The sequence below is a fragment of the Abramis brama genome (genome assembly GCF_963993115.1).
Source record: "Abramis brama genome assembly, chromosome: 13".
Lineage (NCBI taxonomy): Eukaryota > Metazoa > Chordata > Actinopteri > Cypriniformes > Leuciscidae > Abramis > Abramis brama.
The window spans coordinates 29,632,674-29,658,012 of NC_139975.1; the positions used below are offsets into that span (position 1 = coordinate 29,632,674).

At 39.4% G+C, this 25,339-nt stretch overlaps 1 protein-coding gene across 9 annotated transcripts in view; it reads left to right on the top strand.

Moving 5' to 3' along the window:
* arhgef9b (Cdc42 guanine nucleotide exchange factor (GEF) 9b) overlaps positions 1–25,339 on the top strand; it is a 74,091-nt gene that overhangs the window by 8,319 nt on the left and 40,433 nt on the right. For 6 of the 9 annotated variants that reach the window (XM_084133730.1, XM_084133725.1, XM_084133726.1 and 3 more), the window contains exon 4: positions 435–541. In XM_084133730.1, the coding sequence (XP_083989856.1) occupies positions 435–541 (107 nt within the window). Of the gene's footprint in view, positions 1–434; positions 542–23,011; positions 23,277–24,033; positions 24,106–25,339 lie in introns of those variants that run through there. The other 3 variants (XM_084133733.1, XM_084133731.1, XM_084133732.1) reach the window with 3 other exon arrangements.

Consider the following 25,339-nt stretch of genomic DNA (forward strand, 5'->3'; position numbering starts at 1 on the left):
GGGAAAAGGAATGTTTGGAAATGTAAACTGATATTTCCTACTGACACACTACAGCAAAAAAAAATAAAAAAAATAAAAATACAAATAACTGTCTTAAAAACATTTTTTGGGTGAAAATACTAGCTTGCCTAAGACTTTTGTACAGTGCTGTATATATAAACAAAAAGAATAACACAAGGAGTGCAAAATAAACATGACCAGTAGCCTGAACATTCTCCAAACAATCTGATCTCTGAGCAAAATTAATAATATGAAAGCATAAAATTGAATAGGACTACCACCCTTCTCTTAGGTCAGTGTTAGGACATCTTTCATAGCAGTTTCATTCTCTCAAGTTTCTCATGTAGTTCTGGTTAGAGTTTCATGTTGTGGCACGAATTTTAATATAATTTTATATGGAGCACTTGCACTTATTCTAGCAATCTGTTCTGCAGTTAAATCGATGGCTAAGTCAGGCATTCTCCGTGTGAGGAACAGCAGCACAGGATCCAATAGAAGGAAGCTGTTTAGACCAGGATCTGGACCACTGCATGTAAACATGGTGAGTAATCCACCCTCTATTCTTCATCTGGTGTTTGCTTTATGCTTTTGGGAATAATGTTTCTGTGTGAGAAAGTGATACAAGACAAATGAGTGGTACAACATTAACACTTCAGTTACTTCTTTTAAAAGGATAGTTCACCCAAAAATGAAATCATCATCATCATTTACTCAACCTCAAGACTTTTGTTCATCTTCAAAACACAAATGACAATATTTTTAATCACACCAGAGAGATATCTGTCCCTCCATTGAAATTCCATGCAACCAAAACTTAGGAGCTTCAAAAAGTTCACAAAGCCATTGTAAATGTAATCAATATGAATCAAGCAGTTTCATCTAAGTTTTCTGAAAGAGACACAGTCTCTTTATACATTGAACAGATTTAATATAAGGTTTTATTCACACATAAACAGGTACAATCCATTCTATAATTCATTGTGAAACTCTTAATAAGCCTCATCTAATTTCTCAAGTGTTATCTTGTCACTCGACAGTCAGCGATCTGGACCTGGAACCTTTAAACACATTTTTCACTTTGGTCAAGATCACTAGTAGTCACTGCAGAGTAACTAGTTAACACTTGACTTCAAATATCAGACATGTTAATGTTGTGATTAGTAGTTAATTAGTAATTCTTTACAATTGGTCATACTGTAGTTAGTTAATAGTTCTTTATGAGGCTAAATTCATGCAATAGTTACTGATTAACTGTTAGGGAACTATATCAGTCCTAAATTTGATATTCCTTAATGATTAGTTATTCTTGTTTCCATATTAGTTATTAGTAGGAGCTGAAGTGTTACTGTAGCACTACTCAGTTGTCCTGCATTACTTGCTAGTTGCATTTGAAAGGGTAACTTCGCTGATTTTCAACCATCTTTGTGTTGTTACAATGTCAGTAGTAAATGTAAATGCACAATGTGTACCTGCACCAAGATCTTCCCATTTATTTGTTATCAAAAGTCTGCCGCATGACGTGTTTTTTTTACTTTTGGCAGCTCTAGGGCTTCTGTTAAAACTACAGATTAGACCTCTGCATTTTTGTATTCCCACTCATGGATTGAGCTCAGTGTATTACGGATGTGTTCCTATCTTTTTGGCAAAAGGGAACGCCACAGCCATTTTTTCTGTTTTCTTTGGTCATGCAGCACTGATTAAAAAAAATAAATAAAAAAATCCTTTCACAAAGACAGGCAAATTATATTAAAAGCAAATCTTGCAAGCGCTTAATTACCTCTTTAATGATGGACAATTATTCTAAAGCGTTACCAGTTTTCATTGGGAAATCTTGCTGTTTCCTGCTGATCCAGGCCAACTGGCATGGTTATGGTTTCTTTTTCCACTGTGTTGCAATGACATCAGGTATGTACATACCTTCGGAATGCAAGAGTAGACAACGTTGTGATACTGTAGGTCAGGGTTCTTCAAATCCGGTCCTGGAGGGACAATGCACTGCAGAGTCTAGCTTCAACCCCAATCAAAGACACCTGAGAAAGCTAATCGAGGTCTTCAGAGTTACAGGTAGGTCAGTTACAATGTAGCAGCCCGAAAACACTGCTTGTATAATTTCGATTATTATTCATAAAATAACATTTTGAAAAATCTATGTAAATATCCGTCAATATGTCATATCTATGATGTAATATTTAATTTAATAGTTGTTGTCAGGGGTTTTGTTGTGATGATATCCCATTACACATTTTGTCATGCCCGCAATCTTTAAAAAGCTCCTTAGTCTGGTTAAATGGGCCTGGATGTATCTCTACTCTTCATATATTTCATTATATGTCTGAAGGCATCGGAATGGTAAATGGCATCATACAGAGTATATGAGTAAAGCTTTCTTCCTGCACATTTTTAGGAGTAGATGTGTACATGCGTGAAGCACTCGACTTCTAAATAAACTGCTGATGAAGCTACTTTGAGTTCTAGTTTAGTGATGAGCTCATGTCATCTTAAGCTCATGCTCGCAAACGATTGCTGTAATTTGGGGAGTGAAATCTCAGCCTCACAGCTAATTTGGGGTCACTATTAAAACTGTTCCCTCGATTGCATTATGTAAAGGTTTTATTTAAAGACATGAGTCATCAATTCAAACAAAGCATGCATGCTGGGAATCAGAGATTAACTATGGTGTCGAGTGGCCTCTTTCCTCATCAGTCTGGTAAAAGCCATTCCACTCCACATTCATATTCTATACTCCTTTTTAGCACTTCTCATATAATATTTGGTTCTTCATTTTCTCTCATACTGCAATTTATGTAAAAAAAATTTTTTAAATGAATAGTGGAAAGAGTACTTTTTGGTACTTTTTGATACATGATAGCTTGTTTAGTCTTTTTTTTAGACACTAATTTGATTGATTGTTTTTGTTGTTTAATTGTTTCATGTTAGTTTGCGTTTATTTGTCTTTATTTAAGTTTAGAAGCTTCAGAAACTGACTCAGTAAGACCAGGTTTACAATTTAGAAAATTGTCAAGGCAATGATGTGATTAAAATGTTTGTTACAGACCAGCAGTTAATGGTGACTTAATTGCAATGGCAGGTGCATAATGTATCACAATTGGCTTTCAAAATGATGAAAATATGCATAATTCATGTTCAATTGTAATTGCAGTCCAATTATCACAGATTATGTTTACAAGATCGCACTCGCAGACTTTAAACGGCAAAGGTTTGACGTTCCGTTTGGGGAATTGGAATTACTCCTTGACCTGCTGTTGTTGAAGAATGTATTTATTCATGCAGTAATGATGATGGGTTGTTAAAGAGGAGAATCATGCTCCTTGTTTCAAGGCTGCATGAATTACTCATCAGGCGTTAAACAGTGTGGGACATGATCGGTCATTTCTACTGTGTTTAAACAGACAGTTTGTCGTCCACTAATGCTGCAGTTGCTTGCTTATAACAGTGTTTATAGGAACAGAAAAGTTTTCTTGGTTGCTTTATAGGGCTGATGCTTACTGAGCTCAATATGACCTCAAACCTGTCATCAAATTCATCAAGGGCAAATTATCTGAGATATTGTTTACATTCCTCTTATAGCTCCTTTCTCTTACTGTGCGTCAAAAAATTATTTATTGTGTCTATTTTTATTTCTCCTAAGACATTTTATGAGAAACATTTGAGACAAGTATACTTAATGCAACATAACTGAGAACTCCTTTCCTATGATATTTGAGAAGATATTCAGCTTCTTTTATCATGGTCTCTATTTCCTTGGTAGTATCTTTTACTATAGAGCAATGGTGTTGTTGCATATTTATTGGTGAGGTCCGCCTCCAAGTTGATTCGAAAAGAACTGAGAAGCATTTGCTATTACGCACAAGCTCTCAGACAGGAAGTATCATTGTTTTCCTGTTCGTCAACATTTTATCCTGTCTATTGTTGTTTCCTCAGCCAGACTACTCAAAATGTATGCCTACATGACTTATGGCCCGTTCACACCAAGTACAATAACTGGTTATTTTTTAGCTTTTAGTTTTTCGTCCTCGGGTTTAAATCTTCATCATGTCAATGTTATAGAATGTGATGTTTTCTTGCACCTATAGTACATTGAAGACTCTTGTCTCTCATAGTGTCTGGTGTCTCATAATTACTTATGAGAGTGCATGTCCTTATCCTATGAAAAGATGCATCTTTGAATTATTATTCACAACCGCAAGTATTATTGCTTTCCTAACAGACTCTAGAAATTGTGATAGTAGCTGTGAGACGCGTTCATGAATCATTTTCCAAGGACATTCCCATTTTTTGGTGTCCTGTAGCTGACTGGTGGTGTCCACAGTGTCCGCAACTCTAATTGCAAATTAGAAAATCAGTGTTGCAATTTAAATCTCCATAACAAAATGAAATATGAATAGATAATATGATAGATCTCAGACTTTACTTTACTTTAGTTAACAACTTATGTACTTTAGCAAGAATATTGCTTTGGAGGTCCAATCACTTTCTAAGTTTCTTCAGCAACATATTTAGGCATTGAAGACATCTTTGCAGGTGTTGGTACAGGAGGCAACACCTTTTTTGTAGCAACCACATTAGGAACACCATCATTTATAACTGAGTCCTGGATGTGTGAATTCTGGAAACTCAATTCTTTCTTCTTGAGCAGGTGTTTTTCGATTTCTTCTGTAGATTTCTCCACGATGTGTTTGAACCAGGTATATGACCTTGGCTTTTCACAGCTGGCTGCCAACGATCCTCAGCTCTCAGTCTCACCCTTTCTCCTTCACTCAGAGTAGGCAGGTTTCTTGCCCCACGATTATAGTAGGACGTTTGCTTCAACTGCCTGTCCTAGGCTTTTCTGAACATATTTGTGCAGTTGCGGCTGTAGCAGTTTACTCGCTGTTGGTAGTCTGGCTTTCAATCTACAGCCCATAAGAAGCTGTGCAGGAGATAACTTCACTCCTCCTAGTGGCGTATTCCTATACTCAAGAAGAGCAATGTATGGATCTCCTTGACTTTCTTGCACCTTCTTGAGTAGGTTTATGATGGTTTGAACAGCTCTTTCACTTTGACCATTAGACTGAGGATATCTTAGACTTGAAGTTGAGTGTTTGAACTCCCAGTTATCTCTGAAGTTGCTGAATTGAGAACTCACAAACTGCAGTCCGTTATCTGAAACAACTTCATCTGGAATCCCAAGTCTTGCAAATATTAACTTCAGTACCGTTATTACATGCTGGCTTGTTGTCTGTCAACTTTGCAATTTCAGGAAATTTCGAGAAGTAGTCCACACATAGCAGGTAGTCTGCTTAGTCGAAGTGAAAGAGGTCAACTCCTACCTTTGCCCAAGCTCTGTCTGTTAAGTCATGACTGACAAGATGTTCTTTGGTATTGTTCCTTTTGAAAATATTGCACACAGTACACTTTGACACCACATCTTCAATTTGTTTTCCCATGCCGTGCCAAAACAATACATCTCTTGCTCTCTCTTTGCACTTAAAAGGGTCCTTGATTATGATTTAACTTTTTTAACTTTTGTAATGTAATGTTGCTGTTTGAGCATAAACAACATCTGCAAAGTTACGACACTCAAAGTTCAATGCAAAGGGAGATATTTTCTTTTACAGAAATTGTTTTTAAGGACTACAACAAACAGCTGATATGGACTACAATGAGCTTCCCGGGTTGGTGACATCACAAACTCTAAAATGTACATAAACCCAGTGGTGGAAAGAGTACTAAAGAATTGTACTTAAGTAAAAGTATTGCTACTTAAGTAATAATTTACTTGAGTACAAGTAGAAGTACTGAAAAATTATATGACTCAAGTAAGAGTAAATAAGTAGTTTGCTTAAAAACTACTCAAGTAACTACGTTACAAAGTACTTTAGTATTATTTTCCTATTTTTACCCAAAATGGAGAGATGATAGCGATATGGAGCGCTAAACACTCTCATGTCAATTCTGTTTCATTCATACTGGAAGCCCAGTGCATACTGATTCATACCTCGCGCAGAAAGTCCACAAGTGAGATTCATAGAAGAGGTTCACTTATGATGTTTCAGGAAATGCCAATATTGATCTAATAACATGCAAATAGAGACATTTGACTGAAGAAACATGAAGACAAACACATGATAGCGATAATATATCTGTGTTCATCAAGCTATCTCAGGTATTTTCATAAGAATGATGTATGTCTTTAAAGGGATAGTTCACCCAAAAAGGAAAATTAGCCCCTGATTTATTCACCCTCAAGCCATCCTAGGTGTATATGACATTCTTCTTTCAGATGAATACAATCAGAGTTATATTAAAAAATGTCCTGGCTCTTCCAAGCTTTATAATGGCAGTGAATGGCTGGAGAAAATTTGAAGTCCAAAAAAGTGCACCCATCCATGATAAAAGTGCTCCACTTTTACTCCAGGGGCCTTCTGAAGTGAAGCCGTGTGTTTGTGTAAGGAAAATACCCATATTTATAACTTTATAATCTAAAATAGCTAGCTTCAGCCAGACGACCGACCATATGCATCGATTTACGGTGGAAGACTAACCCCTGACCCGACGCACAACGTATATATATTATAGAAGAGGAGCTTCAGTTTGTTGCACAGCCCTATTTGTTTAAACCGCGAGAGGCGTCTAAGCTTACGATACTCCTACATTCTACATCATACATGTGTCACAGGTTACTCTTGTGGCGCAAGTCAATTTGCTTAGTATGCGTACGATCGTCTGGCGGAAGCTAGTTATTTTAGATTATAAAGTTATAAATATGGGTATTTTTCAAAAACCCTTGGCTTCACTTCCGAAGGCCTTTATTAGCCCACTGGAGCAATGTGGAGTATTTTTTTTTTTATCATGAATGGATGCACTTTTTTGGGTTTTAAATTTTTTCCAGCCATTCACTGCCATTATAAAACTTGGAGGAGCCAGGACATTTATATTAATTATGTGTGAGTAAATCATGGGCTAATTTTCATTTTTGGGTGAACTAACCCATTAATGCACTGCTAATCAACATAGCCTGTATTATAGAATTTAATAAAATAATATATTCTCACACATGAAACCACAGAAGTAATTTCAAGTCATTTTGATTTTGAAGCAAAACATGATATTAAACTCATAAATTGTAGTTTTTGACGGTATGCTAAGCAAACATACTAGCTTTCCCTGTTGTCAAGAGCAAATGTTTTATTACTTATCTTTAAAAGTAAGTCTAGGTAAGATCATTTGAATGTTTTTATTTGAATAATTTCATAATTGAAAGCAAAGAAGGTTAAGTGAAAGGTCCGATAAAAAAGAGAGAGATATAGTATGAATAAAAAAGTGCCAGTAAAAATAAATAAAAATAATTAAGTGGGGTATGGTTAACGTTAAATTAAATGCTCTTTTTTTTTCGTTCTACCGAAAATGTGCTGGGAGCCTACTATTGCTGCATCTGATTGACAGACAAATCATGTGATCTTATTTCACTGTTGTTGAGGGTTTTTCAGCTTTGTACAAAGTTTGCTTCGTACATTTAATTGAACTGTATTGTTAAAGACGGTGAGCTTTACCTTTCAATTGAACTGTGTTAATGTTTTCAAGACACTTACATCGTTCTTGCTCCGTCCAAGCAATAACGGTGTCCATGTTATGAGCCAAGTTTTTTATTTACTTCAACTGCTCAATGCTCTGGTAATATCAATGGGATGACCCATTTCAGGAGTTGCCATAATTACATTTTAAAATCAGAAATCAGAATATGAGCATAAAATATTGAAACGGATTCTAAACACGAGCGACTGTGATTGAATGTCAAAGCGCGGTTTGAACGCCCCGCCACCCAGCTTAACTGGAAGTTTTGATTGGTTTTGCACCCGAGTCAGACCTGTCTGTTATTGGCTGAGGCGCTTCAGAACTGTCTGTTATTGGCTGAAGCGCAGGGCTGGGGGCTCAGCCTCCACCGCATGCAGTCGTTTGAAAAGTGTTTGTGAAATGTAAGCTCGCTCTGTTGCTCCGTCGGCACCTTTGTCAAAGTACTCTGTACTTTTGGTGAAAAATAAATGTAGCGAAGTTGAATACTTTATTTTTATTCTACTCAAGTAAAAGTAAAAGTACCACAATTTAATTACACTCAAGAAAGTAGAAAAAATTGAAAAATCTACTCAAGTAATGTAACGAAAGTATTTGTAATTAGTTACTTTCCACCACTGCATAAACCCTGCCCCCGGGAACACGCAACAAAGAGGGTGAGGCCATGTTAGGCTGCTTTAGAGAAGAGGAAGAGTTGTTGTACAGTAGTAGAGTGTTGTTGCCATGCCGTTGAAACGCTGTTACTTTCACTCCGATTTCAGGTCCTCTTTGTTCGGCCTTCCTAGGGACGCTGGACTTAGGGAACAATGGCAAAGAAATTAGCTAAATTCTTAAGTTTATGTGAATACACTGACAGAGACACTGAACTGCTTTGCAAATGAGGGTCGCAAACGAGGATTTGCACAAAAGTTGCTTCTCCCAGACGGATCAATAGCAACTCTTCGTGATTCAACTTCATATCCAGAACACATAAGTACTGCACTTTATAATGTGTGTGTTTGCAAACTGCCTTTCTGAATGTGCTAATGTGGCTAAAGTTACCATTGTATCTTACTGTAGGCAAACTTTCGTTTAAAAGCATAATTAGAATGGAAACGGCACTTTTAAGTTTGACCGTATTTTCGTTTTCGGTCAAATTGCCTTTTGAATGGGAGTGCTTGGGGCACTACTATGATAGCATCAAAAATCTATATTTTTAAAACACTAAGAAGGCTCGACACAACATGAAACTTTGCTCGATCTTGAACTTGCATGTGCGATCTTGTGTTATTTCCTTATCACTTCTCATGTGTGTTTGGTTGTGAAACGTAGTTTGCGGACCAGACAGAAATTGTCGGCGATTCTTTCTTTTGTAAAGTCATGCAGTGTGAAACCTCCTGTCGCTGATCCATTGTGCAGTGTGCACACACCAGCAACTGAATGTTACCCCAGATAGTCATGCGGTGTGAAAAGAACAGTGACCCGACTACTTTGAAAATTGTGCAGTGTGAACTCGGCATTAGTTAACTTTTATCTTAATAATTTTGTTTACAGTCACTTCAGTTTCCTCTTGGAGTGCTTTAATTTGACTTTTTGTGACTTCACTCGCTCTGCAGATATCCACAACTTTGTTCAGAGCAAGATCCGGTTCTCTTAAAAGTTTGTAATTGTTTACGTCACACACTATGCGGTCCCAGATCAGTGATTCAGTCAACTGTGCAAATTCACATTCTTTGGCTTTGTTTTTTTTTAGACTCCGTCACATCAGCATCAATCAATTCAGTTGGTCCCTGAGCTTGAGTGAAAAACGTGTCTTTGTAACACAAGTATTTCATGTGTTTTCCTTCTGTTTTCATTTGGTTGTCGTAGTAATTCACTGTTTGATTGATTTAATTGAGTTCATTATCTTGTGCATTTAAGACCTTCAGTTCACTCAGTTCATGGTCATGTGGTGTTTGTGGTTACCACACTGATTCATTTACCTTTTGTTTACTTTCTAGTTTTGTATTTAGTTCTTTTGTTTTGTAAGCCCATCTAAATCGGTCCAATGGCGGTATCCGATAGAACGGGTGAAGGTCTCTGCGCGTTACTGTCTTTTCCGTGTGGCAAAGTAATTTAGTTCCAATTAAACTTATCTGACTCCATTTTATCGCAAACTCGAATTTAGGTTAGAATGCCAATTGGTTAATGGTCATTTATATAATAGTTTAGCAGCACATTTGATTTATTCTTTTCAACTCTTGACTTATATTTTACCCGTTCATATTGGGAATCTATGTCGCTTTGAGGTCTCACGCCTTCTTTTTAATGTGGTTCTCACGATCACAAACTCGCCAGCTTCGGTCACTAAACAGAGGTAATTGGCTATATACCTGAGATGGTCGCATTCACGCTTACACTTTTGTATAGCCCCCGTTGTTTTTGTATGCAAAATTATCTGTGGGGTATTTTGAGCTAAAACTTCACATACAAACTGGGGACATCAGAGACTTATTTTACATCTTGTGAAAAGGGGCATAATAGGTGCCCTTTAAAGACCGCATCAATAGTTTGATTCACTAAGCAAGTAGGCCTACGCCAATTCACTAAACTAGTCGGTAGTTGTGTCCCAAATGAGGCACTATGCACTTATAAACTATGTACTTACACAATGTACAAAGCTGTAACAGTTGGGTGCATGAAGTGTCCAACATTCCACACTTCATTTTTTTTTTTTTTTTTTGTTGGTTAAGTGCATCATCTGGGTTTTTAAAGACGACCTATTATGCAAAATTCACTTTTATGTTGTTTTTGAACATATTTATTTGTCTGCAGTGCATGTACACAACCACCCTATAGTGGTAAAAATCCATCAACTCTTATTTCCCCGACAAATCTGAAACAGTGTCTCAATATGAGCCAATCAGGAATGTGCTCCAATGTCACGTCACATTGGAACAGGCCCCACCCATGACTGGCGATGGAATCTACCCTATTAGCTTAGCTCCTCCCTTCAGTGAGCTGTACACAGTCCACAACATTTATCTCCTTGCCAGAGCATTGTGTGCACTCAGAAAACCATATATCAGAAGTTTGGTCGGTGGGGTCATTCCACCGAACTACACGCAAGTGCTGTATTACTACTCATACAGGTCAGTTTATTAGACGAATGAAACTAGTGAGGTAACACAGCGCTGTTTCACTTGGTCTACACTATTACACTAAACTGCGTGAGTGTGTTGAAAGTTATAGGGCCCTATCTTGCACCCAACGCACAGCGGACTTTTCCCTCCACAGACGCACGTCGGTAAATTAGGGAATGAACTTGCGCCCCCGGGGGCGGTTCAGCGAAAAGAGGAGGTGTGTTCCGGCGCAAACGTTCCCTGGTGCTATTTTGCAGTTTCAGAAAACAATTCCGCCACAGACCAGGAAAAACCTAGTCTAAAGTCAGTGGCGCATTATTCAGATGCTATTTTAAGGGTGCATGCTTGGCCATAATGTAGCGTGTGCACAATGCGCATACACTTTGCTTCTCTCATCTACACACAGACGCAGGCAGCAGTTCCCATTTTTGCAAACCATACATAATTACAAGGAAAAATATTACCTCACAAAGGAAATCATTGTGGTGTCTATGAAGATGTGAAAAAATAGGCATAAATCTAGCTTACACATTTACCCAAATCATTATATGTCTGTTTAACCGAAGCTAATTTGGGTAGGTTTCTCCCCACAATGTCACTTCTCTGTCTTTTACGGCCCTGACGAGAACGTCGGTCTCCTCGGCTGTGAACCGCTCCTGGCGTGCGCCTGGCAAATCCGCCGTTATAATAGCAATCCGCCATGGAACAAGCGCGCCTGATCTTAAAGGGAATGTGAGATGACGCTCTGATTGGTTTATTTCACGTTACGCCCAAACCACACCTATGAGTGTGAGTCTGTATGAGACTAGCAGTAAGCTAGAACAACATTAGAATGACATACTGATCATATTCTAACATTTCATCATGTTGAGCTATATAACATTGATTAGTTTTATGTACATTTGCTCACCTGTCTAATAAAGTGCATGCAGGAGCGGAGTCTCTGTCAAGCCGAAGTTAGTCGTGGACACGAAGCTCTCGGCATCTCGAAAACGCCACGCTGATATTGATCCTTGTTTTAGTTCTCCTTTTGTCCCCGCTAGACGTAAAGCAGTTGCTGACGTATGTGGCCATGGTTACTATGGCATAGTGATGGCCGGTTCGTGAACGAATCGTTCTTTTGAACTGGTTCTTTTTAGTGAACTGGTCGAACCAGTACACTAAATCGGACTGAATAGTTTGAAACCGTTCGCGTCTTGCGTCAGCGCTGATCCATAACTACTCACTTTCGGACATGCCTGACAGTCCCTCTGACTCTAAATAAACCAATATCCCGGAGTATATTTTACTACAGTAAAACATATTGTGTTGAGAGAAGTGATGAGCAGGAGCAGCTGATACTGAGCATGCGCGTACTACCGAATGTACAGGTACAGCGGTTCTCAGTCACCAGTAAAGAACCGAGGACGGTTTCTTTCGGACACGTTTGACATACTGAGAACCGATGAGCTGATGAGCAGACCACGCGTGCAATTTTTTCAGTGGGTTTCTTAAGTATTTTGTTGAACTTCAAAAAGTGTAACAAAATAAAACATGTTGCAAACAACTATGTCTTTTCACTGTATTATTTTAAATATTGGAAACACAATGAATGGATTGTAAAACTAAACAATTTTTATTATAATAAAACATTATTTTCAGGAACAGCTAATTTAATTTCTAAGTAAGTTGATAGGCTATTTGACGTAAACTCTTGCCAAAGTTTTAAGGGTGCAAAGTAAATGTTTATAATGTGTTAATAAAAACATAACGTTTTAAACATACTGGAGACATGCATCGACTTTTTAGTTTTGTCAACTATAGGCTATATTCAGGTTTCAGCAGTTCTCAGCTCAGCGCACATACTGCTACAGCAGTTCTCTCATCACCAGTACAGAACCGAGAACTGTTTCTTTACTGAGCATGTGTGATAGCACAGTCTCTGAACCGAACTTTCTTTCGGCCAAGTGCATGCTGTGCTGATACATGAGCACAGGTGAACCGAGGACTTAAATATGGGGCCGAATTCGGCGAAATGTAAGTTTATTTAATAACAAATAAACTATGACCAGTTTATTCACTTTATAGTCTATCGTTTAGACATGTAAAACATCCGCGTTTGCACATTGCCTGTACAGGGTTCATTTGCAAAGCGTAAATGTAAGAAACTTATCCAAGATGATTATGACGATGATTACTATTATTTAACTGACGTTTTGATCACAAATGCCTTTATCTGAATTTATTTTTATCCGCCGGGATGATAGAATTGACGTCATTACGTGAGGACGTAAAAGAACTGGTGAACACTTTTTTTTTACCGGTTCATTGAAATGAACTGTCCGAAAGAACCGGTTCGCGGAAAAGAACCGGACTTCCCATCACTACTATGGCAGAACGAGCAGGAACCAGGGATATCACGTATATATTAAGTCATTGACAGGCGACAATGACCAGGGACGAGCCATTATTTAAAATTGGAATTTCTCTGAAATTAAAAATCTTTGGGAACTTTTGGGATATTGTAAGTACACAACTGCAGGAAATATATGAAAATATAGGAAATATAGGAAAGTGATTTTGGGATATTTTATTACAAAATTCGTACACATTGTACCTTTAAAAGCCACAGTGTGTACTGTAAATAATATAATGATATATACTTAAAAGAACTGTGTAAAACAAGACAAACGCAAAAAAATAAAAATAAAAACTCTCAAGTTGAGAAACATTTTGAGCCCCCCTCCCTTGCCTCATAGTGCTTTGGTCCAACCACTGCCTGCTTTCCACCTTTACCTCACCTACACAAAACAAGTCCCGTGGGAGAGAACAAAGTTAAAGCTGGTTTATTCCACACTAAGGTTGTTTCTCTGTATGTCATCTCTTCAGCCAAAAACCCCATCATTCTGGGACATCCATGGTTAGCAGCCCATGACCCTCAGATTTCCTGGAATCACAAAGAACTTGCACAATGGTCACCTTACTGTCAAGCCCACTGTCAAACCCATCTAACATCCAGCTTCCCTGTTTAACCACCAGTATAGAAAGCATTCATGGAAGTATTCAGCAAAACCAAGGCCACACAATTACCACCTCAACGTCCCTGGGACTGTGCCATTGACCTTTTACCCAATACTGCAACATCAGTACATTGTCTGACAGTACTGCACTTATCCATCCATCTACATCTCTAGCGGCGTCAGGTTTTTTCTTTGTAGGGAAAAAGGTTGGTGGCCTTCGCCCATATATCGACTATCGAGGCCTTAATACTGTCACAGGTACCATCTTCCCCTGGTCCCCACAGCTCTTGAGCAATTACAAGAAGCTAAGATTTTCACTAAACTAGACATGTGTAGTGTATATAAGCTCATCTGAATACAAGAGGGGGACAAATGGAAAACTGCCTTCCTCACCACTGTATTGTGACAGTTACTGGGAAATCACTTGTACTTCAAGGCAGACTTTTACAGAAGATTTATCCACAACTACAGTACCATCGCCACTCCACTCACATCACTCCTCAAAGGTAAACCTAGAAGATTACAGTGGACTGAATCTGCTTGAGCTGCCTTTAGCTCTTTACAGACGAGTTTCACCACAGCCCCAATCCTCAAACACCCTGATCCTAATCTCTCCTTTATTGTAGAAGTAGTCACCTCAGACTGTGGTATCGGAGCAGTCCTCTCCCAATGACATGGCAGTCCAGGTAAAATGTACCCCTGTGCATTTTTCTCCAGGAAGCTATCCCCTGCAGGAAGAAACTATGACGTAGGCAATAAGGAGCTGCTTTCCATCAAGGATGCCCTGGAGGAGTGGAGGCACTGGCTGGAGGGATCTACTCACCCATTCCAAGTCATCACTGATCACAAGAATCTTGATTATATTAAGAATGCTAAACGTCTAAACCCACGACAAGCCAGATGGTCACTTTTTTTTCACACAATTTCAGTTTACAGTTACTTACCACCCAGGAAGCAAAAATGACAAGGCGGACGCTCTCTCCAGAAGGTATGACCCTCTGGACAACCCCACTAATCAGGGTGCCATCTTACCCCCTTCAGTTATTATAGCACCTATACGTTGGGATATCATGGAGGAAGTACAACGAGAACAACAAACTGAACCACCTTCGCTGAATGCCCTCCTACCAAGCAGTATGTTCTTAGATCTCTCAGGCAACGAATCATTAAATGGTCTTAGCAGTGGGCACGCTGGTATTCAACCAGTCAGTCTTCAACCAGTCAGTGGGCACCCTGGTATTCAACCTGGTATTCAACCAGTCAGTACGTAACTCCTTCTGGTGGCTTCTGTGTGCACCGTTCAAGACCCCCTGAGAACTTCCAGCCGGCCTTCTAGAGCCATTACCCATTCCTCAGTTTCAGCATTGGTCTCACCTGGCAGTGGACATTGTTACAGATCTTCCCAACTGCTACACTACAATTCAGATTCTCAAAAAACATGTCATCTAATCCCTTTCAAAGGTCTACCCACAGCTATGGAAACTGATCATGCCCCATTTAATCACGTCTTCAGAGTTCATGGTATTCCAGAAGATATTGTCTCAGATCGAGGATCACAGCTTACCTATTGGGTTTGGTGAGCTTTCTACAAAAAAAACTTGATATCAATGTCAGTCTAACCTCTGGTTATCACCCCCAAGCAAACGGACAGGTCGAAAGGTTGAACCAAGAACTGGGACGATACCTGAGGTCATATTGTAGCACTGAACAACAGATGGAGTGACTTCCTCCCATGGGCTGAGTATGCACAAGATTATTTCACCCACTCCTCCACAGGCCTAACCCCCTTCCAGTGCGTTCTAGGATACCAACCTCCCATGTTCCCTTCGTCTGGTGAACCATCATAAGTGCCAGTGGTGGATGACTGGATCATAAGGAGCGACCGGGTGTGGGACAGTGCTCATGTCAGGCTTCAACAGGCTATCAGGACCCAGAGGATCCAAGTCAACCCCAGGAGACATCACCACCCCCACTACCAACCCGGCCAGAGGGTATGGCTATCGACTTGGGATCTACGGTTGCGGCTACTCAGCAGTAAGCTCAGGCCAAGGTATGTTGGTCCATTCCATATTATCCGACAAATTAATCCAGTGACCTACAGGTTAGAGCTTCCTGCTAACTATCGCATTTCCCCTTCCTTTCATGTATCTATGTTAAAACTGGTCCACACTGTGTCTGGTCCCGCAACCACGGAAACTGAACCTCCACCACCATTGGAGATCAACGGAGCACCAGCCTATTTGGTGAGAGAGATCATGGACTCTAGGAGACGAGGGGGCCAGATGCAACACCTGGTGGACTGGGAAGGATATGGCCTGTCATGGTTGGCCACACAGGACATTTTAAACCCTTTATTGATCCAGGGATTCCACTAAGTACACCCAAACCACCCTGCACCCAGACCAAGGGGACGGTTATGTAGAACACCAAGAGGTGTTCCTAGGAGGAAGGATTCTGTAACAACTTTTAAGGCATTCATCCAGCTACCGGAGGGAGTCATCTTCAGAATTCTAGCTCATACTCTTCTTCATGCCTCACTTCTTGTCTGTCCTCAATATAAGCCAGGTTGTTTGCATTGTTCATTGCGAAGTTTTGCCAGTTTACTGCCATTACAGAGCATTTTCATTGTCTGACCATTGCCTCTTGTGTATGACTTCTCTACCTGTTTTTGGATCATGTTTATTGGATTACTGTTTTGCCGTGTTTCATTGTGTTTGACCTTGTGCCTTGATTTTGACCACGTTACCTGCCTTACATTTTGGCTTTGTTCTGCTGTGTCTAACGTAATAAACCCCGCAAATGGATTCATCAACACCGCCTCGTGAGTCTGTTACATTTATATTACACCTAATGTTTATTTCCTTCATAATTCAAATAAACAAATCAGGCACCTGAATGTGGATCAGCTACTGACTGACTGCACGAAAGTAGCCATGTGAAAACTACTTCAATTATTAAAATCTTCAAGCTTTTCAAACTAATTTGCCCACTGCCTCTGCTCAAAGCAGAGCCACAAAATTGGTTAAAACTTTGGGAGACCTGGGGGTTACAGTTGGAGCACTTCCACCATGCCAGTCCCTACGGACCACTCCTCTAGCATTGAGCCATTGAGCTGCCGAATGATGGCACGGGTCCTTCTCGTGGGAGACCTTGCATGTCATGTAAGGTGAGGATCAGATGTCGATAGCTGCATCAGAGAGTGAACTATTGTCCTCTGGAGAGAATGATGAAGCTGAGTTTCCCCCCTCTGGGGTAGAATGTGGCCTCCATAGCATCCCTCTCCATTGGACTAGGTACACTTCCCCCGCATTAACAACACTGGTCATGGCTGAAAAAAAAGAATTGAGAACCGAAGCACTTTTCCCGTGAAGTAAACATACTAAGCAACCGCAGCTACAACTGTCTCCATGGTAAGCCCTTACATCCTGTTGGTATTGAGGACTATTATTCTTAGGACTTACGTGGGGAGCTGGGTAGGTTACGACTGTATGGGAGCAGTTGCCAAAAGGGCACAATAGAGCTTGCCAGCATCTGTGTCTCCACCACTCGAAACACAGTTCAGTAGATGTGGCACTTTCCTTAGGGACCCCATTTGTCAGTCTTTGACAATGTTGAATGTGACTGACAGATAGGGCACGTCTTGGTTACTGATGTAACCCATGTTCCCTGATGGAGGGAACGAAGACATTATGTCCCCTCCTGCCACAACCCTGAACCACCCCGCTGAATGGCCAGGATCCCTATCTCGGCTCCCCAGCATAAACCTGAGTGGATGCGTGCCACCATCTTATATACCCTTATGTATGGGGGAGTGGCTTGGCATGTATTTCACTTGCCAATTCCATTGGCCCTTTTTATACAAAATGTTCCCAAGTGAAACCCCATTTCTCAGTCTTCAACATAACGTATCTGTTCCCTCCAACAGTAACCAAGACGTTTTCTAATCTTGCTATACACATGGCTGGACTTTAATGAAATAAATTCAAAATGTACTTATGTGGGCAACAGCTTGATGCCATGTAACTGGAAATTTAAAAAGATGATGATGAAAAGAAAAAAATGAGGAGGAAATTCTCTAAGAATATATTTTCATCATCATTCACATGTTTGCTGGTGCTTTGTAAATAAATGTTCCTCCTTAGCAGCCTGTCTTTATAATTCTGCTGCTTTTTTGTGAAGCCATGCTACTAAAAAATGTGAGGAAAAAACAGACAATTTGAACTGGACAGACTTTTCTTACTGTTATTTACATATATACCTTTTTTTTTTGACAGATTGGTTTAATTGTACAGCACTACACGTTAATTTCGAAGGTGTACACAAACAGTGATTAATTGTGGTATATTCTGAGCAATTCAGTGACATCAAAGCCAGTTCACACTCTGCTCACGTGCTGCCCAAGCTTGCAGTACAAAACAGTCATATGTAAATAAAGTACAAGACACATTATCCCCCTTCCCTAAAATATAACAGAATTAAGGATAAGATTTACAGTTCAACTTCACATTGGTTTGAAGTTAAATCTAGTTCTTTGAGAAGATATTTTATGTCAGAATAATGTGACATTAAAATTTTTATGTGGAATAATGTGTTTAACTGCTGAAATCATACATGATTACATACATGACCAACTTTGGCTGTATATTCACGAAATCCTTTGTGTCTGTTTGAATTTCTGATGTGACCTTTGTTGTGTAAATGTCAGGATGGGTGGAATCAAGCCATATGGGAATCTCTGTGTCAGCATTATGTAACTGTCTGTTCTGCATCAGAAGAGGAAATCTGTTTAAACACATTATGCTTCAGATATTTCATAAGAATAATCTGAAGACACAAATAATTATTTGTCTTCTGTTATATACTCTTAGAAAAATGGTACAAAAGCTGTCACTGGGATAGTAACCTTTAAACATTTTATAATATGTACCTTTTAGGTACTAATATGTACATTTTTGGTAGCAATATGTACCTTTAAGATACTAATATGCACTCTTTAGGTACAATGGTGTACCTGAGGGTACAGCCCCAGTGACAGCTTTTGTACAGGTTTTTTTTTTTTTTTTTTTTTGAGAGTATACTGTGTGAAACAACACAATACACACATTTGGGTTGGGTGAAATTTATACACTGCAAAAAATGCTTTTCTTACTTTGTATTTTTGTCTTGTTTCCAGTCCAAATATCCAAAAAAAAATAATAATAATCTTAAATCAAGATGCCATAAGATATTATGTCTTGTTTTATGGGGAAATAAATCTAATTTAAGTGAGTTTTTGCTTAAAACAAGCAAACAAGCAAAATTATCTGTCCATGGGGTAAGACAAATAATCTTATTTCTGTTTGAATTAAGATTATTTTTCTTACCCCATGGACAGGTAATTTTGCTTGTTTTAAGCAAAACATTTTTTGTTGTTGTTGATTAATTCCCCCGGATCTAATTTGACTTATCTAGTAAATGCATCTTGATTTAAGAATTTTTAGATATTTGGACTGGAAGCCAGACAAAAATACTAAATAAGTAAGAAAAGCATTTTTTACAGTGTAGTTTGTGTAAAGAAGTAAGATCATCTATTAGCAGGTTTTAACTCATGATAAACAGAAACTGATAGGTTTTTTTTTTTTGTTTGTTTGTTTTTTGTATGTGTGTGGACTATTATTCCTTGTCCATGAATATCAATTATCTGTTAAACCCCCCATTTTTGGGGTCAAGTCGAATCAGCTTTATTTTCATAGCTCTTTATACAATAGAAATTGTTTAAAATCAGCTTCACAGTACAGAATTATGATTCAAAGTTGATCAAATAAGAGATTCAAATTCTACTGTAAAGCCATTGTAGCAAGGTAATAATGTCATTTTTCAGCTCAATTCCGTTCAAGTTTTCTCATCCAATAGTGTCAGTGCACTTAAATCAGTACCCTAATATTACTGGATATTGAGAGTCCCCAACTTAGCAAGCCAAAGGTGACAGTGACAAGGAACCCAAACTCCGTCAGGTGACAGAAATGGTGGCAAAAAAAATAACCTTGGGAGAAGCCAGGCTCAGTCAGGGGACTAGTTCTCCTCTGGCCTAGATGAACGAACATGGTGTGAAACTGATTGGGATACATCACACAGGCATTAGAGGGCAAGAGAAGGGTTGTGCTCTGTCCAGCAAAACATGAAGGTAGAGCTGCCATTGAGCCAATAGTATGCGACTAGCTTATAAGTGGCCTTAAGCACAAACGTCCTTCTTGTTAAAACTGCATTTAAGTCCCAGCTGGTCCTGGCATGACGCATTCATAGTTGGCTATAGGGATAGGATCCAAGGTCATTGGTGAGGATCTGTCCCAAGAGCTTTTCTACTCACTAAGATCACAGCCTTGTTGTGTTTAAAACGACACTGTTGTATGCTATTCTACCTCAAACGTTCAGGGAAAATGTTTTTTTTTAAATTAAGACTGAAAGAGTTGTCAGAATCTTAATGATGGTGATGTTGAGGTCATGTGACCATGGTGTTCATTTAGCTTTTTACTTCTGGCTATTGTTTTCATCTATCAGATAATCATGATGAACAAAAGCTGTTACGCAGGCTGGTGTGGTGGCAAAAAAAAAAATTACTGACTTCCAGATTTATACTCCCCTCATTCACGAGTATGGTTAGGTTTAGGACTAGTTGTGAGGTTAAGGCTCTGACACACCAAGCCTGTGGTTGGTGAGCAGGTTGAATCGGCATCCGTCAGCGTCTGGTTGGTGTGTCACGCAGTTTGCATGCAGTCAGCTTCGTCACCACTAATTCTTTTATGTTGGCTCGGTGTGTCACGGCCTTTAGGATTAGGCAGTCAGGTAGCAGCCTTAAAGGGGAAATGAAGCAGTCAATCAAGTTTACATGATTTACAAGATGGATTTCCACTTTAATCAACAATTATATAAGAAACATGACAAATGTAAACATATAAAAGAAAAAAAAGAAAAAACGTTATATCTTTTGCTGCCAGGGCGCTGCCATTGTGTGCAGTATTCTAACGTGTGACGTCACGGGGTTGGTTGGCTTTAATAAACCTGGCTGAATCATAGGGCTGAATGTATTAATATCACGACGTCAAACTGTCTACACCACAGAGTTTTGACCGCGAACAACTAATGAAGTCTAACGTTAGATGTTATATACAGCAGATGGACTCTGACACGGTGGGCATCGCATTACAACAGCCGCACGCGTTGCAACTTACCAACCCGCTCTTTGCCCAAAACCACCACCGGCTGTTCGACATAACAACGTAACTTACCACTGCTCGGTTCCCACGCCGTATCGGCTCAAATGCATATATTAATACATGCTAACTTACATGGTGCTGACAAGAGACATGAATATGATGGCAGACATCGCGAACAATGTTTCCATGTGCAGTTTGTTAACGTTAACGTTAGACGTCGTCTTTTTGTCTGGTACTAATAAACTCCACTAAAGTTAGCTAAACACTAAGTTAGTGTTAGCTAGTTCATGCTTACAGCTGTTAGCTAATAATGACTGTACCTAACGTTAGTTGTTCGCGGTCAAAACTCCGTGGTGTAGACAGTTTGACGTTGTGATATTAATACATTCAGCCAGGTTTATTAAAGCCAACCAACCCCGTGACGTCACACGTTAGAATACTGCACACAATGGCAGCGCCCTGGCAGCAAAAGATATAACGGTTTTTCTTTTTTTTCTTTTATATGTTTACATTTGTCATGTTTCTTATATAATTGTTGATTAAAGTGGAAATCCATCTTGTAAATCATGTAAACTTGATTGACTGCTTCATTTCCCCTTTAAAGGCCCTGAAGCGAGTTCAGCAACAGACTTCCGACAATCAAAGTGGCATTACGTTGCGAAAGTGCAGACTCGTAGGAAGACCGGTTTAGGGTGCCATTTGGGACAGAGCCAAAGAGGGAAGACAAAATTCACCACAAAATCAGTAAGACGGTCTTAAGGTGGGGTTACATTCGCAAAATTTCACGTACAAAAAGGTTGATTTTCTATTGTCATTAGTGTAGCGATTTATGAAGCACTGCTCACACAAAAGTCACTTGTAATTGTCACATGGATTTTCCAATGTACAGGTGACAAAAACTTGGCATGTCTGCACGTGGAAATCGAGTGGAATTGACTGTAGATTTACCGGTAATAAATAATTACTAGAAAGTTTCTCAATGTTACGAGATATTATGTTAAAGGTGCAGTCTGTAAGAATGACAGCTAGTGGTCGAAATAGGTACTGCAGTCCAAATTCAAAATACGGAGAACATTGTTTCCCATCGCCCCCTCCTCCTCAGACTGGACGCTCAAGCGGGTTGCCAGTTTGAGGACACGCAACAGGAACAAGCGCAATTGACAATGAAAGCCACTTACACACACTGTAAGTTGATGAGTTGATTTATCCACATTTTAATATGCTCTCGTTCTCGAATCTGTGACCCAGTTTGTTTGCTGGCTGCAATACACTGAGTTTCAAAGTACACTTGAAATTTCAAAGTAAAATAACTGGCTGTAGAAGTGTTTTTCCGAGAAACAAGTATGTGAACTCAGCATGTTTCCTAAATATCTGCAAACATATTATGGTATTTGTATGCTTTAGTAGAGTGAAAAAGTTACATACAGCACCTTTAAGTTATTAAATTGTCAGACGATTCTCTTTTTAATAGGCTAGTGAAAAGAAAAGGCTTAGGATGGTTGTTGGTGAGTTCATTCATTTCACTTTTGATATTCGGTATCCACACTCTGTAAATCATTTGTGGGATCTTAGATATATGTCTTGCACATCTGAACTGCTTAGCTTGAACCTGTTCATACTTCATTAATAAGTCAGTAATATTAACTGCATGCACATTGACTAACGGTGTGTTAGGCCTTATATAATAGAGTCTGAATGTTTGTTAATGTTAATGACAGTGTTTCCATGGTGAGGGTGTATCATCACGCACGCGGGATCTGGTTGGTTGAACGCAGATGCGCGTCATCTGTGCTATAGAATAAGCACTGTGAATAGTGACTCCTCGCGCTGATTTCCGCTGCTGTTTTGACGACTAAAGATGCCGATAAAGATGATGGTGAGGATGAGGCATATATGTGCGTGTCTTGGCGTGTAAGGCCACAGAGAGAAACAGATCTGTATCTCAAAACCTGGCGAGCTGCGTACTTGCCTGGCAACACAGCATTGCCGGACATTACAGGTGCGCGCAGATGCTCAGCCCAAATATGCTGTCTAGGTAGGCAGCTCACTAGGGTTTGAGACATAGCCGGGGTGTCGTGTTTTTTTACCTCTTGCATGCATATCTATGAGGCTGGATGCATTTATAATTGTAGGCTACTGATCGCAGGTTTGACATCAGCTTCGCGAATCTCGCAGCACTGCAGCATGACCTTGGACGTGCAAACGGTGGCGGTGTTCGCTGTTATCGCCTTTCTACTGCTGGTCAACGTGATTCTTATAATCTTCATGGGCTCCAACTGAAGGATCTTCAGCATGACTGACACACAGTCGTAAAGAGACACAAAGATCTGTGATTGTTTCTTGTCCTGGAAACATCTGAGGCTGCTTCACGAGTCGTATCTGCGATTCTACTCTATACAGCGGGGGATATGGTAAAATATATTTTACAGTTACAATTTGAAGTGTGTGCGTGTGTGTTCTTCGCGTACCTACGTGTGTGTAATGTGTGAATGATTTTGAACATAAGGGTTATTAATATTAATGGACAATGCTCTAAAACCACGCCAAGACACATTGTATTTGTGCTAGAATAATTGCTATCAGTTATTTCTGAAGATATGTATGAACCATTTCCATGAACCATGACTATGAACTATGAACCATGAATTTGAGATAAAATACTGTGCAGTCTTGCTTGAGAGGAGGTCAGATAATATGCATTTAGCTTATTTAAGCCAGAGTCCTTCCAGAATATAATGAGGCAAAATTACAGTCAAAGGGTTATATATATAGATAGGCTATGGCCAGATGTCATAGAGATGTACATTCTGGGAATCTGTTATTATCATGTTTGATCAGAGCTGTGATCACATGCCAGTACACGTGGTGCCACATTTTGGCAAGTTGTGAATTGTCAGTTTCCACAGCATTACAGTGAAAAGCTTGACAGGAGCTAGGAGCTGTTTTCTAAACTGTTTTAGTTTTGTTTACTTAGTCTAGATAGATGGTTGACAGTCTTATGCTTCAAAAGGCACATCATATGTTTCAAATGTTGCGTATGTGTTTGACTGCGTACACCTGTCTTTGGCAATTTTGTGCATCTTTGATTGGCCCTCACTCTCAGGACGCAAGTCTGTTACATAATATTTTTCACCGTTTAGTAACTGACTCTTCAGTGAGGATGTTGGAATTTGGGCTAATGGAATTTTCCGTGAAATTTCAAAGCAAATTCTAAGCAAATTTCTACCCATTAAAGACATGGTAAGTTCCTTATTTTCATTCTAATTTGATGTTAATGAAATGCTTTCCTTTGTAGAAGTTCACTTTAGTCAGCTTTAGTAAGGTGATTTTTTTTCTTCCTAAAAGATAAGAAAGTCTCCATGAATCTGACAGAATAGCACATTGATGTGAAATATTAGATAGAGGACATGTTTCCTCATTCTTTTTTTGAGTTTTGACATCTTTGTGTGTTCATATGCGCTTGGTGCTACGTCAGATAGCATTCATTACCGCATACCATATGCAGAAACATGAAGGGAACAGAGGCCGATTATGTAACAATAATTCCATTACATTCACTGGAATCCTGTGACTCCATAATGAGAGGCGACTTTGAAGTTGTCTTAATATTATGATCTGTTGACATAGTTCTTCTGGATTTTTAATAATTTAGGCTACATTCACAGAACAGTCTAAAATCACTTGCTAAATGCCTGAGAGGATATTTATTGGCATTAATCATCCGGATAATTGCAGAGTATGTGTTTGATCTTCTTGTAGTTATGTACTTGTGGTTTTGTACATCGGGTCTTTGGCATATGATGTTTGCAGTCTTGGCCCAGAGAAGGCTTCGGGCATGGCTGGAGTCTAAATGTGCTGTACCTGTGGCTGCTGTACGCAGCAGGGGAGATCAGAGACAACCATCGACAATGCACTGACTGCACTCATGCTCGAGGTGACACTGTCAGAGGAGCCATATACTGTACAAACAGCCAATCAAGAATCCTCCTGCTGTGTGTTTTACTGTTTATATCACATGAGTTGCTCGATTTAAGAAAGAAAGCTGAGCAATCAGTGTTTCACTAGTTCGCCTGCCCGTTCAGCCTTAAAGGTTAATAGTAAACTAACTTGGCTTGCTGTCCTTGGAGGAGGCTCGAACCCGAGGCTCGGCTTGAGCTCCGAGTTAACATAAGAGGATAGAGATAATTTACTGGAGGAGAAGGGGAGGAGGAGGGTTGCCGGAAGAATTTGTCAGTGAGATGACATGGTGTCTGCTGCTTATATAGTATGCTCGTAATGATGATGTTTAGGCTCCTCCCGAACCTACATACTTTGAACTTCATTTAAGACTACCTGTGGTGAAAATCAAGTGTTTAATGTTGTTTATATGTCTGTGTGGTGTTTTTAATATGCTTTAAGACAAACCATGTGCAAATTCATGTTAACACCATTTCTGAATATTTTATCCTTAAAACTCCAGTGAACCAAAGACAGT